The sequence below is a fragment of the Azolla caroliniana genome, unplaced genomic scaffold (assembly GCF_043228905.1).
Source record: "Azolla caroliniana isolate FFs.n. ecotype wild unplaced genomic scaffold, voAzoCaro1.0.p SCAF_4, whole genome shotgun sequence".
In the NCBI taxonomy this organism is placed as follows: Eukaryota; Viridiplantae; Streptophyta; class Polypodiopsida; order Salviniales; family Salviniaceae; genus Azolla; species Azolla caroliniana.
The window spans coordinates 22,356,941-22,373,477 of NW_028230439.1; the positions used below are offsets into that span (position 1 = coordinate 22,356,941).

The following is a 16,537-nucleotide window of genomic DNA, read 5'->3' on the forward strand; positions in this document are numbered from 1 at the left end:
GTATACTATTAAAGGCAACAAAAATGCCAAGAAATGGCTTATAAATGGATAGCAAGGGTAATATTCACCTGCGAAACCTTCATGATAAAGATATATTATTGAGTAGGCAAATGCAAACTATGTCAACAAAAAATCAATTATTTGTAAGCTATATGAAGACTTGTTCAATCTTACATAAATGACTCCAAAAATCAAGGAATGAAACAATCATGTTAGCATGCCTTCACATATGAATTAGAAACACACATACATTGACAATTATTATACATCTGGACTTATTTGGAACCTAAGCATGCTGAAGAAAAACATTACACATGGAATAGTGTGGATCAGCATGCGTGGATCCAATGATTTCTGAAGTTCTCTTTATGTATTGATATGCTTCCAATGGCATCAGCGGACACACGCATGCCCTATTTTTTTAATGTTCTTAATATGTTGTGTTCTAAACCTTCTTTATGTGTTTTCAAAGCTAATATCATGCACTCGTAAATAAAATATGTGCAATACATAGACTGTCCATGTTCATGCATTGTTAGCAAACTAGAGCTCACATTCATGTTAACAACAAACAACAAAACTATAATATTTTCATCTTGAATTTTAGGCAGAAAACATCACATTAGAAAATAGCTTGAAAAGGCAAATCTTATATCCTGAAGAGAAGAAGTGGAATGCATACATCCTCATAAAATATACTTATCAGTTGGTAATCTGTGTCAGATTATGGTGATGTAAAATATATTTTTCCTTGAATATGGATTACCATTGTACTTAAACGTGACGCTAAATGGCTTATGATATAGGACCTCAGCAAAATATACAAGTGAGAAGACTGCAAAGCAGCAGCAGGCAGCTTAGCTAGCTTGACATACTCAACTCTCATTTATTATCATCTTGTCCATGGCACCCATTGCACTTGGTTTAAAGATGTGAAACAAAGAAGTCAGGGTGGGATGGCAATGTTTTGAGATTACTTGTCCAAGCAGTTCACGGCAGAAGCCTACTTACATGACGATCCAAGTGGTCTACTGTTTGTCGTAATATTTTTCTGAATAGAAGCAGTGAAGAAGACCCATTGCACATGATGGAAATTTCTACAGGTAAAACATCACTGAATGAGCAAGCGAAAAAGGATACAATTGGGTAGCTACATTGGTCATTCCTTTCATCTCTTCATTTAGTCTGCATAGCAAAATTAGAAGCTGTCCTGAGAAAATGATTTCTCACGAAATTGCCTCAACATAGAAGAACAGCATATTATACCTTAAACATGCATTAACGAACCTGTTGCCCTTCATAGCAGCATCTAAAGCTAAAATACAGATCAAACCAATCATTTAGGCCTCCTCTTCCACAATGCTCAAGCTTTTTAATGATTTGATAACATCAACCAAAGTCATTATGTTCATCAGTATGCCAATAAAGATATTACACAAAATCACCAATTCTTCAAAATCCACCATTTGCAACCCAACATATCTTATGCCAAAATGAAAGAAGCCTGACAAACACCAAAATCCACCATTTGTATCTGATCGTAAATTATTACGCAAAATCATCAATTATTCAAAATCCATCATGTGCAACATAACATACCTTATGCTTAAGAAACTATGGCAGAACGAAAAACACTCAACTGACCTCCAGGAAAGGTTTAAATGACCTATGAGACCAGAGCATTTTTACAAATGTATAAAACAGAAAATATGACAGCTAGTCTATAAACAGATTCAAGGTTTAACTTGAGGTTTGTCTTCAGTATTTCCCTAACTGGATATTCCAGATCTGGAGTTATGGTTCCGTTTGGCTCGTTTGGCTTGTATCTTGTTCCCTTGAAAGTGTTTCTCAAGAATTTCTCCTAAAGACTAAATCCAATCGTAATCTGGTGATTTGGTGAGGTCTGCAAACCTTGAGTAGGCACATGGAAAGTAGCACATTGCCACATATGACTCTAATTCTAATACACATACAACCTACATCTACATCCTTATGCACCACAGATTCTGGCGCAGAGCTCCGCTATATGGGTAGTTGAGAAAGGAATATTGACTGCTATTTACATTCATGTACATTACAGTGTGTATTGTGAGTACAATAATGTTTCTCAAAATATATGTGCTGTTAAAGATATCTTCAAAATATCCAGCATCTATCCTGAGGGAGCCATTGCAATCCATATAGTCATGTGTAGAGTTTCATGGGTCATACATCATTCATTATGTGGGTTACCTCTGTTATCTATAGACAGTACATTTTCCCACCTTTCCTTGCATCAAGCATTCCTGCATGTTTTCATTCCGATGTGCTGCTACTTGAGATAGCATGAGATTTTCATCTACCTTGTCACTTCTGAGAATTATTTCCTTGGATATGTAAGTTTTTTCTTCTCCATGTCTCATGAGACAAAAGATTAAAGCCCTAGATCTAAGGTCATCTATTCCAACCCTCCATGAAGCAATTGGGAAATCTGACGCATTAATCCTTGTCCAAAGTTCCTGACATCTTGTGTACATTTTCCAGCCCACTAACTTGACTGTGCAGTGCAGAAGCTTTGATTTTGGCTTCTTCTTCCAATGTTGCATTCATCACATCTACCTTATATATGGGTACGCCCTTTTTTGTTTCCTAACTACCTTTGGACAAGGTGCAGAACTCTCCATGAGAAATAGAGATATCCAATGCAACAATCCTTGCTGCACTTATTTCCTCAACTAAAAAGTACATGAGTGCATCAACTCAAAAGTACCTGAGGAAAATCCCAAGGGATTCATCATTAGAGATGCTTTAAAGTCTAATTACACAGTTACCTTTAAGATTTTCCATCGACTCTAGAAGAATCCATTGAAGCCAGACACCTCCATTGAGTCTAGGACTCTCCCATGAGTCTAGACTTTCCCAAAGTCCAGAATTCTCTTACGAGTTCAGAACTTCCACCCTGAGTCTAGAATCTTCCAAAGAGTCTAGGAATCTCTATCGAAATTAAGCATTTCATTCAAGTCTAGAATTATTCTCATTGAACTTCAAAACACTGAAACGAGTTGAGACCTTGCAAACAAGTTCAAAATCTCTACTGAGGCGAAACACTTTCATTCAAGTCTAGAAGACGCATTTGAATCATGACACTCACATCGACAATATTAAACAAGGGAAAGACACCAGAAAACCAAATCATGTCAAGAAACTGACTCAGTCTCACAAGACCCTAGATAAGCAAAGATTGTATCTTGTTTCACAGGTATCCACGCTGCTTATGACCATGTACAATGGTTTAGGAAATCAAAATGGCCTACAAACCAATCTCGGTTGGGGTGAGACTGTCCCCCCTCTGAGCTTACCTTATAGGATAAAGCCAGGGTCTTGTTTAGAACGCTTCTATATGAAGTTTGGAATGACTTTCTTGAAGTAATGGAAGATTTTTTTTAACCAACATCGTGGGAAGATGGACAAAATCGAATCCAGACCAACTCTTGTCCCTCAAAGAGAAAGCCAGCAAGACGGTCTGGGATTTCATTCGCAAGACTGAGAATTTGGTCCTGATTTTAAATGAGATTAGAAACCATAGAATTCTTATACATCATGAGCGCCTCCCACTCTTAGATGATATGATAGTGCACTCTAAGAAAGACCAAGAGCATTGGGACCATTTGGCTGTGATTTCAAATGAGTTCCGTAAACATAGATTGCTTACACATCATGAGCAAGTCCAGTTCGTAGATGATACGATAGTGTGCTCCGGGAATGAACAAAAGATCACAAAGTTGATTTGACTGTGATTTTAAATGAGCTCCATCAGCAAAGATTGCCCATAAACCGTAGCATTATAACCTCGAAGATAGATTTCTTAAAGACTTCATGTCCTTTTAATCCACAAAAGGATACATGAAGACATCACAGATACAAACAAAAGCACAGAAACACGCACCAGCCTCTTGCACACGACCGGCACCTTCGTTGTAAATCTGCAAATGTTGGACGGAGCTTGTAGTGACCTAGAAGAAGAAATTCTGGATTGTTGAGAGAAGGCCTCCCCCCCTTCTGTTAGAATTGGAAGGAAGAAAAGGATTGAAGGATTGAGACCTTGGACAAGGCAGATTCGAGGGAGCCGAGGAGTGCAGAGAGGGAGTTGGAGAGAGCGCAGGCGTCCTTCTCCACCGATTCAAGGGTTCGTAGAGCCATCACCACTTCCACGTCCATCTCCCACAACACCCCACCACCGCCAGAGGATCGTTCGCTGCCTTGCTCCCCTGCCTCCATCTTCTCCTCCCGCTGCTGCTTCTGTGTATCCGTCTGTCTTTGTATTATGTCTGTATGCGTATGCGTATGCGTATGCATAGTATGAACCATACGTACCATACGTTCATTCGAGTATGGTAAACACCCTCGCAGAATGGTAAATACCATACTTTTGGATTAAAAATATTTATTATGTGGTAAATAAACCTAAAAAAGGGGAAAAAAACAAAAAATAAAACCTTAAAGGGGAAAAAAGCAAAAGAAAAAAACACAAGAATGTTTGAACACGAATTTTACGTACTATGTTCTTTAAGTATCTAAATATATATACCAAAAAAGACCAATTTTACAATTATACCTCACGCCTTCTGTGTTCTGATCTGGTCTGTTCTTGTAGTGGTCATCACAAGCGTGATGAGGAGATTACAGTACTTGACATATATACAACTGAGAGTTCCCAGTCATGCTAATCATTCGGGTCACAATTTCCTACATTCCAATGCAAATTCGATGGCAGCCCATGACTTGAGCACATACAATCAACATGTTCTGTAATTGTCCTGCTACTTAAGTGGAACCAAATTATGGGCAATCTCTGTCATGTTTCGCCCCAAGTGATAGGGAGATTCTTCTCACCATATGTACACAACCTCGAGTTCTTTGTTAACCCAACCATTCGAGTCACAATTCCCTACTTTGAATGGAAAATGGATGGCAATCCATGACTCGAGCACATACTATCAATATGTTTTACAACTTCATGCCATTTAAGTGGAACCAAATGGTGGCAATCACTATCAATTTCTTTATAATGGAGTTGTCCATGAGCAAGAGGAAGGTGTGTGTTTCTGGCTTTTGTTGTATGTGATGTCTTCCACTCCATTGTCTCAAATCCACTTTGTGTAACCTTTATTCTAGTTTGATATCGAGAATATTGATTGATAGTATTTATGGAATATTGATAACATGAAATCCACATTATGCTGTGTGAGTTTACATTGGCAATATCATCATGCTTGATTGATAGTATTTATGGAATATTGATAACATGAAATCCAAATTATGTTGTGAGTTTACATTGGCAATATCATCATGCGCATATGTGTGACTCTAACCATATTGAATGATGTACTACTCCTTTGATTAGAGTAGCAAAAAAATTAATGGCTTGCTCACTTAGTGGAAGACTATGGTTTTTAGAATATGTAATCTAATATCATAGGACTATTCTATATTACTCTACATTCTAGAATGACCTAGAATATTCTAGAGTGTTCTATATTACTTATAAATAGGGATCTATCAATCATCCCAAAACTAAATTGGTTCAACGCTATTATATAGCACTTTGTTGCCTACTCTTTATAATCTGTTTTACACTGCAATATAATATTTCCCTTTCGATTCTCTCTCTCTCTCTCTCTCTCAACACAACCAAGTCGCCTTCTAGTTAGCGCTTCCCCCAACATTCAAGATTCACAATGTTTTACACGTTTTCCTGGACCTCGAACTCTACCATCCTTCTCGAATTCCGGGATGACAACCTCCTTCCTCTCCGATTGTGGAATCATCGACAGGGGAGGAGTACGAGGTTACCTAAATTCTCGACTCTCGCTTGCGTCGTGGACAATTTCAATATTTGGTCTTATGGAAAGGTTACCCCATTTCGGACACCACATGGGAACCAGTTACACATTTACAAAATGCTCTAGGCATCATTCGGTCTTTTCATCAACGGTACCTATAGAAGCTGACCGCGCGGGTCTTGGGAGGTGGCCTTAAAGGAAGGATAATGTCGTAGACATATATATGAAGTGAACTAGATGTCATGCCACGATGGAAGGTAGGGGTTGGACCCATGACCTTCGAGGTCTCCATTGGGCAACCCTACCAATTAGGCGACGTCCATCTATGCATCCTTATATAAAATCCAACTTGATGTATTCTAGATTGAACATTAGAAGTTTCCTAGCTTGCATGCATCCTCATCCATTCTCTATTCCTAGATTGCATGCATACCTCTACCTTCTTGTATTTAAATACTCAAGTACACCTTGATTCTAATCAAGGTGAACAACACCAGTTACAGAAACATAAGTTGAGTTCTTGTTCTTTTCACTTGTCTATTCTCCCTCGTAGTACTTAGTCTGGTCTTGGATCTGCTCTATTCTACTCGTCCGTGACAGTCGAACACTCGCTTGTCAAGTGTTCGTTTGTTGAATGCTCATTTGTGACAGTTACCGCTTTGAAAAGTTTGGCATCAAACTTAAGATTTTGTGTCAATCGCCAAATTGGATGTGTCAATTATCTTGAATAACGTTCAACGCTAATGAAACTAGTTTTACTTTAATTTGAAAGTAACTAATTCTTGCCAAACGATCAGTAAAAATTGGATGTTTAGTGTGCTAATGTTCAGATGATTAAGGAAAATTAGATAATAAAAAATTAGATAACAAAATATTAAGTGAACAAAAATTTAATCTATGTAAAACAAAAAGTATGTTTCACTTTCTTAATCTCTTCCTCACTAATTGGCTTACCTTGTAAGCTTACGTAGAGCTTGTCGATAGCTTCACGCATTGATCTTATCCCCAATAGCGACACCAAATAGAGGTGTCGTACAGACGCACTTCAATAGATCAATGGAGTTTTGCTTCCTGTCAACATCGTTGGGCTAGGATTCAAACTGGTGTATGCCCTTATGGTGGCAAACCTGGCAGAGGTAATTGTGGAGTACCTCTGAGCTACTAGCTTACTTAACATTATGTGATTAATATTAATATCTCTCTTACTCTCTCGTATGCTTACACAAAGAAGTGAAAATGAATATAATATCTTATTATCACCAATCTTAGTACAAAGAGGTTGAGCACCATCAAGAGAGAGAGATTGGAGCTTGGTTTACTAATCACTATCATTAATCTCTCTTAGCTCTTAATTACAATTATGGAAATAGAAAATGAGGCTTTAAGCATTAATCACTAGGAGAAACTCTCAAGATTGAAGAAGAAGCATAAAAGACACTACAAAGTGATTTTTAAAGCTTTTACAATATACGTGTGGCCATTTCACACTAGGCTACCCATTCGCTTCCATTCCCTCTTGCTTGGATTATTCTATTCCCCTTTTTGTAAGCTAGTTGCTTGGCGTTCCTTGTTGGTGCGCATATCTTCACAACATGTGTGCCACATGCTATAGATCTACTTAACATTATGGTATAAGACATGTGATCATTTGTTTAGTGAGGGAGAGAAGACTTAGTTTAGTCGAATCTTCGAAGTAAGTGACACCACATAAAATATGAGATGGATAGGATTCACATGTTCCTTTAAAGAAAGAAGTCATGAAACTAAGAATTTTGCAACAGAGTTTTAGACGATGTATCTACCCTCATGTATGAAAACATTGAAATGTTTATCAATTATGCCACATTATTTAATGAAGAAAATAGATTTAACAACAAATATGCACGTTTTCTTTGATTTAAATTGAAAACTATGCACGTTTTCTACCTCATTATTAAGTTACTTTTTGAGTTTATAAAGTCTTTGGCAAATATCATGAACAAAAAAGGAAGTTATGACAAAACTTTTAGCTCATGTCAACAAATGGTGACTTTTCAACTACAATAAAGATTGAACGACGATTTTTGGAAGCATTCAATATCTTTCTTTTCCTGGCTCCACATCCATTTTCACGAAATGTTCTTCTGCACAATATTGTTGTGTTGCCAACCACAATATATCTTGATTTAACAATGTTAAATTTCCCTTCTTCTTTGTAGAACACAACCTTGTCACAACGACCATGAATTAAATGCCATTGTTTTACTCTATATATTCATTCAAAATAGAGCCTTTCATTCATCTTGTTTATCTAGTTTTTGTCGATTCCTTGATATGTAGTGATCATTTTTTTCATTGTTATAACTTTCATGTCAACTAGATTTAGACAAGTTTTTGTTTTCTTAGACATGTTATTTTTACCCTCCATCCACATATGCATCGCAATGCAAAGTTCCATGTCTCATATAAGGAAGTATAGATATGCTTCTAGCTCCGTTGCGAATCAAGTCGTTTTACCCCCCCACCTCCAATTGAACTTGTTGATGTCCTAGAACTCAAGTTGAAGTTTTGATTGCTTTGGATTCCAAGGTTGTGAATAACAATCTATATGTATTATAGGTGCCTCGTGCATTGGTTATTCTATACCCCCAATGGTCGAATGTAGACCTAATAAGTTCAAGTTCCAATTTACGCATTACATACAACTCATAAATACTCGTCCTCAAAGGAGGGGTAATGAAAAAAAGAGGGGTTTGTGAGTTTACCTAAATCGGGGGTGTGGACAATCTATCTTATCTTCTTGGCAAAAGCGATCATGAGTAACATGTATGTTGGAGAAGCTATCTATCTATGGGTTAGATTGATTTAGGACCACATGCTATGTTTTGTGAAGTATAATTTTTGATGATGATGTGTAAAATGCATGCTGCTCATGGATTTAGTGCGGAAGGAGACACCAAATTAATGTGGCACAATACATTATTTCAACTGCATTTGCGAAAGGTTCAATCATTTGAGTATGGTAAACACCCTCAAAGAATGATAAATACCATACTTTTGGATTAACTATTTATTATGAGGTAAATAAACCTAAAAGAAGGAAAAAAACAAAAAAGGGGGAAAAAAAACACAAGAATGTTTGAATAACATTCGCATTCGTTTCCCAACGTAGGAAAACTAATGTTATGCTAGGCGAACACGAATTTTATGTACTATGGAACTTAAGCCGGCCATCATGGAGGAGGTAAGGTGTGCGTTCTGGACGGAAGGGAATGAAAGAAAAGGTTGTGTGGTAGGGGCCGAGAATTTGGTGACGTATGAATTCTATGTTATTAAGGCAACTCAACAGTCTATTCACGTGACTTAATTGATGATGGCGGCACGTCCATCTTACTTAATCTGAATGAGATCTTATGAGTCATATTCTTGTGCCATTGTATTCTTCTTGTGGGAAATGAAATTAGACGCGTGTGTTCTTGTACCTCTAGTGTACTCATGTCTTTTTATCCTTCACACCTCTCTCTCTCTCTTTTGTCAACTTACTTATTTTGTCAGCATTTAAGATGTTGTCTAGTTACTTATTTTGTCAGCTACTGTGCTCTCCCCTCAATGCGCACTATAAAAGCACCCCCTTTCCTTCACACCTCAAGCATTAGTATTACATTGTGTGTGTGTGTGTGTGTGAGTGTGTGAGTGTGTGAGGGAAATATAATGGAGACATTATTATTATTATTGGCGTACATTTGCATAGCTTCTTTAGTAGTAGGGCTTGAATGGAGGAGGAGGAGGAGATACGGAGGTAGTAGTAGTAGTAGGCTTGTTCCCCCAGGGCCCTTTGCATTCCCTGTTCTTGGCAACATTCCACACCTCATGATGGCGGGCGCGACTCGGCATCGATACCTCGCGGCCCTCGCCACGAAATATGGTCCCATCTTCCTCCTTCGACTCGCATCCAGGCCCTTGATCGTGGTGTCGAGCCCATCCCTGGCTCGTGCGCTCCTCCACACGCATGACAAGACGTTCGCGAGCCGCCCGCCCTCCCCCCAGGCCAGGCTCCTCCTCGGCCGCGAGTTCGGCGAGAAGCTGGTTACTTTCCTCCCTTATAGCAACGAATGGAGAGCGGCACGGAAGGCCTACATCGACCACATCTTTGCCCCACACCATATCGAAGAGTTCCATTCGGGCATCGTCTCCCATGAGATCCGTCGCCTCATTCAGACTCACCTTATCCCTGCTAGCAATGCTGGCCATGCCATTAATCTCACTGCTTGCATTGGGAACCTCATGGTGGACATCATGTGGCGTATCATCGGCCGTCAAAGGTCTGAATGTTCCACCAAGTCCACAGTTATATGCAAACAACGCATTGAGGAACTTGCGGATTTACTTGCTGCTCCCCTTATCGGCGAATTCCTACCCTCGCTAGGCTTTCTCGACTACAATGCAAAGGCTTCGATGAAGAAGTTGTATTCGTGGTTCGACGATTTCACGGAACAGATCATCGCTGAGCGGGAGGAGAAGGGTGTGATAAGCAGTCAGGAGTTGGTTAAAGACATCCTAGATGCCTTCCTGTTGCCGGAGAACAAATTTAGCAGAGGGTTAGTGAAGGCTCGCATAATGGTGAGTCAATCAGCTCTCACCAAGAGGGCGGACGGACCTACCTTTATATATTTACATATTTAGGCTACATATATATATATATATATATATATAACAAACTTAGCACACACTTTTAAAATGTTGGTTTTGCATTTGCAGGAGTTGTTGGGGGCCGGGGTTGAGACAACGAGCACAACCATAGATTGGGCGATGGGCGAACTGTTGTCAAATCCAAGTGTCATGGGAAAGCTTCGAGATGAGCTCAATACTGTGGTTGGACGAGAACGAGATGTAGTAGAGGTCTCAGACATCCCACACCTGCCATACCTGAGAGCTGTCGTCAAGGAAACATTCCGGATGCACCCCCCTGCACCATTATTGCTCCCACACATGTCCCTTGATGCCTGTGAAGATGTGGGAGGCTATAGGATCCCCAAAGGAACCACAGTCCTCGTAAATTTATGGGCCATCGGACACGACCCCGACATATGGAAGGATGATCCCGACATGTTTCTGCCCGACCGCTTCATGTCTGATGGTTGTAACTCCTCTATTGATGTCAAAGGCAAACATTTTGAGGTCCTTCCATTCGGCTCGGGGAGAAGGATTTGCCCTGGTATGAACCTCGCCTTGCCTACCGTGGAGATTACACTCGCGAACCTAGTTCATGCCTTCGACGATTGGAAGTTCGTGCTCCCTCCTGGCCACCATTCCTTGGACATGTCTGACAAATGTGGACTTACTTGCCGTCGTGTCCATCCTCTCATTGTTGTACCTACAAAAATTTAGTTCAGGCTCTTTGACACATTGCATTCACGTCGTGTCCATCCTCTCATTGTTGTACCTACAAAAATTTAGTTCAGGCTCCTTGACACATTGCATTCACTACACGCATCGATTCCGAACTAGGGCAATTGTTTAGGCAGACTTGTCTTGCCAGGTGTGATACCTTTGGTAAAACATAGCAATTGCCTAGGGTTTATTATGACATATACATATATTGTAATTATAAGCTTTGTATTATAATTGTCTTGTACGATTAGTCAAGTCAAGAGATAGCCATATGTAATTTTATGGCCACAAACACCCAACAAAATAATTTCCTCCACCAAATCCTTGTGTGAGCATCTCTCATAATATTTATGTATATAATTCTATGTAACAATTTAGAGCTCAATGTTACCATAACTTACACCGCACTAATATTTAGTTGTATATTTTTTAAATATGCCTTTACTTGTCAACCAATCCTTTCTTCAATTTTTGTACAATAATAATATGTACATAACTTTCAAACGTTAAATCGTGAATCAATCGATATTGTTTCTAACATACCTAAGAATTGTTTTTAATTGTTGATGCGCGAGAAATGTGAAAAGCATGATAGTTGAAGCAACACAAGAACAATAGTGAGCGAGGAAGGCACGAAGAGCAATGGAGAGTGAAGAGGGTGAGAAGAGTGAAGGGAACCCTAACTAATCCATATCCAATACGGTCCTTTTCGATGACTTGCGCGATGGTGTCGGCGTTGAAGTCGGTCATTTGCAACCGCTCCTCCTCTGGTGGTGGTCACGTCACGTCAGATGTTTTTGAAGGTTCCGAATTCGGGATGACGAATCGGGGCACCATTTCATATTGCTCTTGATATGCTGTCTAGAATTGCTGCATCCAACACTCTTTGTGCAACTCGCGGGTGTAATAACTTGACAAATTTCTCGCTTAATTTACTCAAAGGAAGCAAACACCCCTTGATCATCCTGGGAATACCAGTTCGCGGCCTGGCCCTGCCACGACAACCCGAATTCAGCAATGTTTGATGCATTTGCGTTCGAATCCTTTTCTTGCACCGCTAATGTGTGCAAGGTTGGAGGAATGAATCTAACAAACCACAATTAAATTAACTAACTGGATCAGCTATGATTAATTCAGCTATATGTAATAATGGATTCGGGGTACAGCCGATTGGGCTAACACACAGACAATATCTGAATCAACAAATACTTAGCACAAGGATGAATAACTGAATCACAAAACCAATACAGATATAAGAATAAACCAAATGGCATTGTATACAAAAAGATCTCTATATTAAAGTCGTATATTACAGCTGCCCTATAGTACAATGTTCATGCCCCTTTTATAGGTAAGCATGCACGGTTACAATGCCAGATCGGATCGAGACATCCTTCCGAATCCATCCCTACAATCATTCATCGTAGCTATTCGTATCTTAATTCAATTACATCATTTCATATCTATTAATATTCCAGCTCCTAATAATCATTGACTTCACACTATTTGCCGATTGTTACGATTCTGACTTTTATACTTTAGCTGGGCTTTACCCTCTTTCCGTTGTCAGCCGTTTCGGCTACCCCTTGTCATCTTACTTTTGCTGAGGGTGGCATTCTTGATTAAGTGCTATATTGTTCTTATACGATTCAGTTGTAGCTTATTAGACCATACATTGTTTAGACGATTCGGGCATAGCCGATTCGACCATTGACTAGTTATTTGTTTTCAGCATATTTCCATTCTTCGGACCCAATCTTTGTTGAAGGGTAATCTATGATAGGATATCCGACCCGTGATTTAGGAATTAAAACACTTAGTGGAAATAGATACTGAGGGTGGTTCATTCTTGTTGAGTGACAAGCTCAACATGTAGTCAGATCGGCTAGAAGCCACAAGGCTGAATCGGCTACTAGGATCGGCTAAGAGTCGAAGAAGGGCCATAGGGCTGGATCGGTTGGAGAAGCCGTTAGGACACAATGTTTTGGGATTTGAGCCTACCGGAATACTATATGTCAAACTTGTCAAGATACACCAACCATGGACTACGACGGAGCACATATGACAAGGATACGACCGATAAGGCTACAAATGTGGAACCGGAATTGACAAGGCTAGGAATTGTAGAAGTTGTGAGTAATGAGACTATGAACTTAGGGAGCTAGGATTAACTTGAGAGCATGAAGAAAAATATGAAGATCAAGGAGACAATACGGCATGAAAACGAGGAAACTAGATTAATATGTCAGTCATTGGCATTGAATCCCTTGACAGGGATCACAAAGATTACAAGTATTTATATTGTGAGTTGAGGTACATGCATTAGAATATTTTGAAGAATATTATGGAACCTTTTAGAACCTTTTGGAACCTTTAAGCCTTGCCTACTATGGAGATTACACCCGCAAACCTAGTTCATGCCTTCGACGATTAGAAGGTCGTGCTCCCTCTTGGCTAGCATTCCTTGGACAAATGTGGTTGTCGTCATGTCTATCCTCTCATTGTTGTACCTACAAAAATATAGTTCAGGCTCCTTGACACATTGCATTCACTACACGCATCAATTCCAAACTAGGGCAATTGTTTAGGGAGACTTCTCTAGTACCTTTGGTAACATAGCAATTACCTATGGTTTATGTGTATATGTAATTATAGGCTTTGTATTATTGTCTTGTACGATTAGTCAAGAGATAGCCATATTTAATTTAATGGCCACAAATACCCAACAAAATAATTTCCTCCACCAAATCCTTGTGTGAGTATCTCTCATAATATTTATATAATTCTATACAATTTAGAGTTCAATGTTATCAACTTACTCCAGTGACACTAATAATTAATTTAATTGTATATTTTTTAAATATCTCTTTCGGCCAGGGGTGTTTTGTAAGGTTTTCTACTTTGGCTGAGGTGTTTTTAACGAGATCTCTTCTTCCCGTTCGTCCAGAGTGTCATTCATGGGATGACAAGTTGATCGAGCATTGCCTTTGTCTGTTGTTTGCCAATTGAGGAAGTCCCTCTACAGACTGAAGCAAGCCACGCGTGCCTAGAACACGAAGATCACGCAGCTACTACATCGGATGGGGTTTGCCGCGTCGAAGTCGGACTCTTCACTCTTCATCTGGCAGGGTTTGAATCTGCCGATGAGCATTTTGCTCTATGTGGATGATCTTGTCATTGTCGGCGCCGACCTGGAAGAAATCGACCGTATCAAGTCCGAACTCACGACATCGTTCAAAATGAAGGATCTTGATGACCTTCATTACTTCCTCGGGATCGAAGTGATCCGCACCTTGAAAGACATAATGATAAGTCAACTTCACGACGTGTTGAGTATGCTCTTCAAGTTCGGATGACGGAGTTCAAATCCGTCTCTACTCCTCTGGGAAGGAATATGAAGCTTCATCTCGACTCCGGAACAGTATGCGACCTGAAGAGGTTCCGAAAAATATCGGAAGCCTCATATATCGGACCATCACCCGGTCGGACCTCAGCTATCCGATCGGACTGATTAGTCAATTCATAGCGCATCCGACTATGTAGCACCTTCAGTGCGCGCACCACATACTAAGGTTTGTTAATGGCACTAAGGACATGGGATTGTTGTATCAGACCGTTATAGTTGGACAACTTGTTGACTATATGGATGTTGATTGGCCCGGAAATGCTGGCGACCGCAAGTTTACATCCGGGTACGCGTTTTTCCTAAGAAGTGTCGTGGTTGCCTGGAGCAACAAGAAACAACCGATAATTGCACTCTCGAGCATTGAGGCCGAGTACCGAGAAGCGGCTAATGTTATGTGCAAAGCCATATGGCTCAAGAGGCTACTAAAGGATCTACAAATGGAGGTGCCTGATCCGACGACGATCTACTGCGACAACCGCAGCAACATCCAATTAGCAAAGAACCCCATCTTCCACGCCCGTACCAAACATATTGAGGTGCATTACCATTTTTTCCGCGAGCATATCCTCTCCAATGAAGTCGAACTGGCATATCTTCCAACGGATCGGCAAGCAACCGATATCTTCACCAAACCCTTAGGTCTTGACAAGTTGCGGTAATTTTCGGGCATGCTTGGTGTGCAACACCTTGACTTGCCGAACTTGAGGGGGAGGAATGAAAGGAATCAAACAGGGAGGGATGGTCAAAGGGAACTCCGAAATCGAGCCGAGAAAGAAAATGTCCGGGAAGCCGATTTCGATTTCGGCCAGATTGAAGAAGTCGAAACGTTCGGCTCGGCTGAGGAAGCCGAGGACAGATGAACATGTGCAGATAGAACGGACAAGTAGAGACTTGTTAGACTCAAGGAGAGTGATCACAAGGGAAAGCTAGAGCCAGAGCAAACCGAAAAAAGGGGAGGCAATGCCAAGAAGACCAAGACACGGACGTGGTTCGATGTCGTGAAGGGTCTGAAGATCGAGGACAGGGACAGTCAATGTGAATCGGAAGCACTTGATTCAATCGAAATGTTTGGTTCGATGGAGCCGAATTGATTGGCCAAGTCAAGAGGGCAACGGAAGTGACACCGACACAAAGGAGTCGGTGAGTCGAGAAGCGCGACAGCGAGGAAGCAGACAAACCGACCGAGAAGCTCATGGTGCGTGAGCAAGGTGGGAGAACGCCAAGAAGAGCCGGAGGAGAGGACCGGCAGATACAGACACAACAATCTGATCTCAAGTTCTCATGAATACATAAACATCATCGCTTCCCCTGGGCTTGAACCCAAGACCTTGTAATACATAATCAAGAACCTAACCATTAAGATTGTTTATGATCATATGAGATGATAAAAGCTACTTCTTCTAATATATTGATTATTGTAAATACTCTTGAACATTCTAGAACATCTTAGAATATTTTATGTCTAGAACGTTCTAGAACATTATAGAAATCTCTAGGCTATTCTATAGGAACCTATAAATATAGACATACAATTATTCTCAAACTAGTTCGAATCAACACCAGTCTTAAGCTCTCATCACCTATCTTGTATCCATTCTCATTCTATCTAATACATTCATTCTTCTCTTATCATTTGATTCCTCTCTTCGTGTGATCTCTTTATATCTTTCTTCTATCACTCTATCTTTTCTCTTGGTTTTGACAGTTTGATTAGAATTTATCTCTCTCGCTCTCCTTTATCCTCCTCTATAAACATCACGAAACCACGACCGCCATCAACTCGGAAGAATATCTCACCCTTGTTGCAGAAATGGAGAATCTTGAATTAGAGAATCAACGTCTTCTTGGAGATCTACAAAACGTTACTATGGAGAAGCAACAACAAGAGGAGTTTACGCGACGGGTGCAACAATTAGAATCGACAATCATAGTTTTATAA

General features: G+C 40.1%; 2 protein-coding genes across 7 annotated transcripts; one reads left to right on the forward strand and one right to left on the reverse strand.

Moving 5' to 3' along the window:
• Positions 1 to 571: 571 nt before the first annotated feature.
• On the reverse strand, positions 572 to 4,281 carry LOC147865445 (uncharacterized). Of its 4 annotated transcripts, none has more exons than XM_087318254.1 (5): positions 4,081 to 4,281; positions 3,926 to 3,992; positions 1,288 to 1,315; positions 1,141 to 1,185; positions 572 to 1,051 (listed from the first exon to the last, which is right to left on the reverse strand). In XM_087318254.1, exons 1-5 carry the CDS (start codon positions 4,255 to 4,257, stop codon positions 991 to 993), a joined length of 378 nt encoding a protein of 125 aa, XP_087174380.1. In that variant the 5' UTR covers positions 4,258 to 4,281; the 3' UTR covers positions 572 to 990. The 4 variants fall into 4 exon arrangements, with proteins under 4 accessions (XP_087174380.1, XP_087174379.1, XP_087174382.1 ...); XM_087318253.1 differs by having other exon boundaries at positions 1,267 to 1,315; XM_087318256.1 differs by lacking the exon at positions 1,141 to 1,185 and having other exon boundaries at positions 572 to 1,097.
• A 5,213-nt stretch (positions 4,282 to 9,494) lies between these two features.
• On the forward strand, positions 9,495 to 13,921 carry LOC147865446 (flavonoid 3'-monooxygenase-like). 3 transcript variants are annotated; one of them, XM_087318259.1, is made up of 3 exons: positions 9,495 to 10,421; positions 10,560 to 11,175; positions 13,703 to 13,921. In XM_087318259.1, the coding sequence occupies exons 1-3, from the start codon at positions 9,513 to 9,515 to the stop codon at positions 13,714 to 13,716; spliced, it is 1,539 nt and encodes a 512-aa protein (XP_087174385.1). In that variant the 5' UTR covers positions 9,495 to 9,512; the 3' UTR covers positions 13,717 to 13,921. The 3 variants fall into 3 exon arrangements, with proteins under 3 accessions (XP_087174385.1, XP_087174384.1, XP_087174383.1); XM_087318258.1 differs by lacking the exon at positions 13,703 to 13,921 and adding an exon at positions 11,245 to 11,334; XM_087318257.1 differs by lacking the exon at positions 13,703 to 13,921 and having other exon boundaries at positions 10,560 to 11,203.
• The last annotated feature ends 2,616 nt before the right edge of the window (positions 13,922 to 16,537 follow it).

What these genes read in the sequence shown, in the direction of transcription:
- LOC147865445 (XM_087318252.1), bottom strand. Translation starts at nt 4,257, where the DNA reads ATGGAGGCAGGGGAGCAAGGCAGCGAACGATCCTCTGGCGGTGGTGGG. An exon ending in TCGAATCTGCCTTGTCCAAG is followed by an intron (nt 3,993 to 4,080) that starts GTCTCAATCCTT and finishes TTCTTCTTCTAG; the next exon opens with GTCACTACAAGCTCCGTCCA. An exon ending in CGGTCGTGTGCAAGAGGCTG is followed by an intron (nt 1,505 to 3,925) that starts GTGCGTGTTTCT and finishes GGTGTTTGTCAG; the next exon opens with GCTTCTTTCATTTTGGCATA.
- LOC147865446 (XM_087318259.1), top strand. Translation starts at nt 9,513, where the DNA reads ATGGAGACATTATTATTATTATTGGCGTACATTTGCATAGCTTCTTTA. An exon ending in TAGTGAAGGCTCGCATAATG is followed by an intron (nt 10,422 to 10,559) that starts GTGAGTCAATCA and finishes TTGCATTTGCAG; the next exon opens with GAGTTGTTGGGGGCCGGGGT.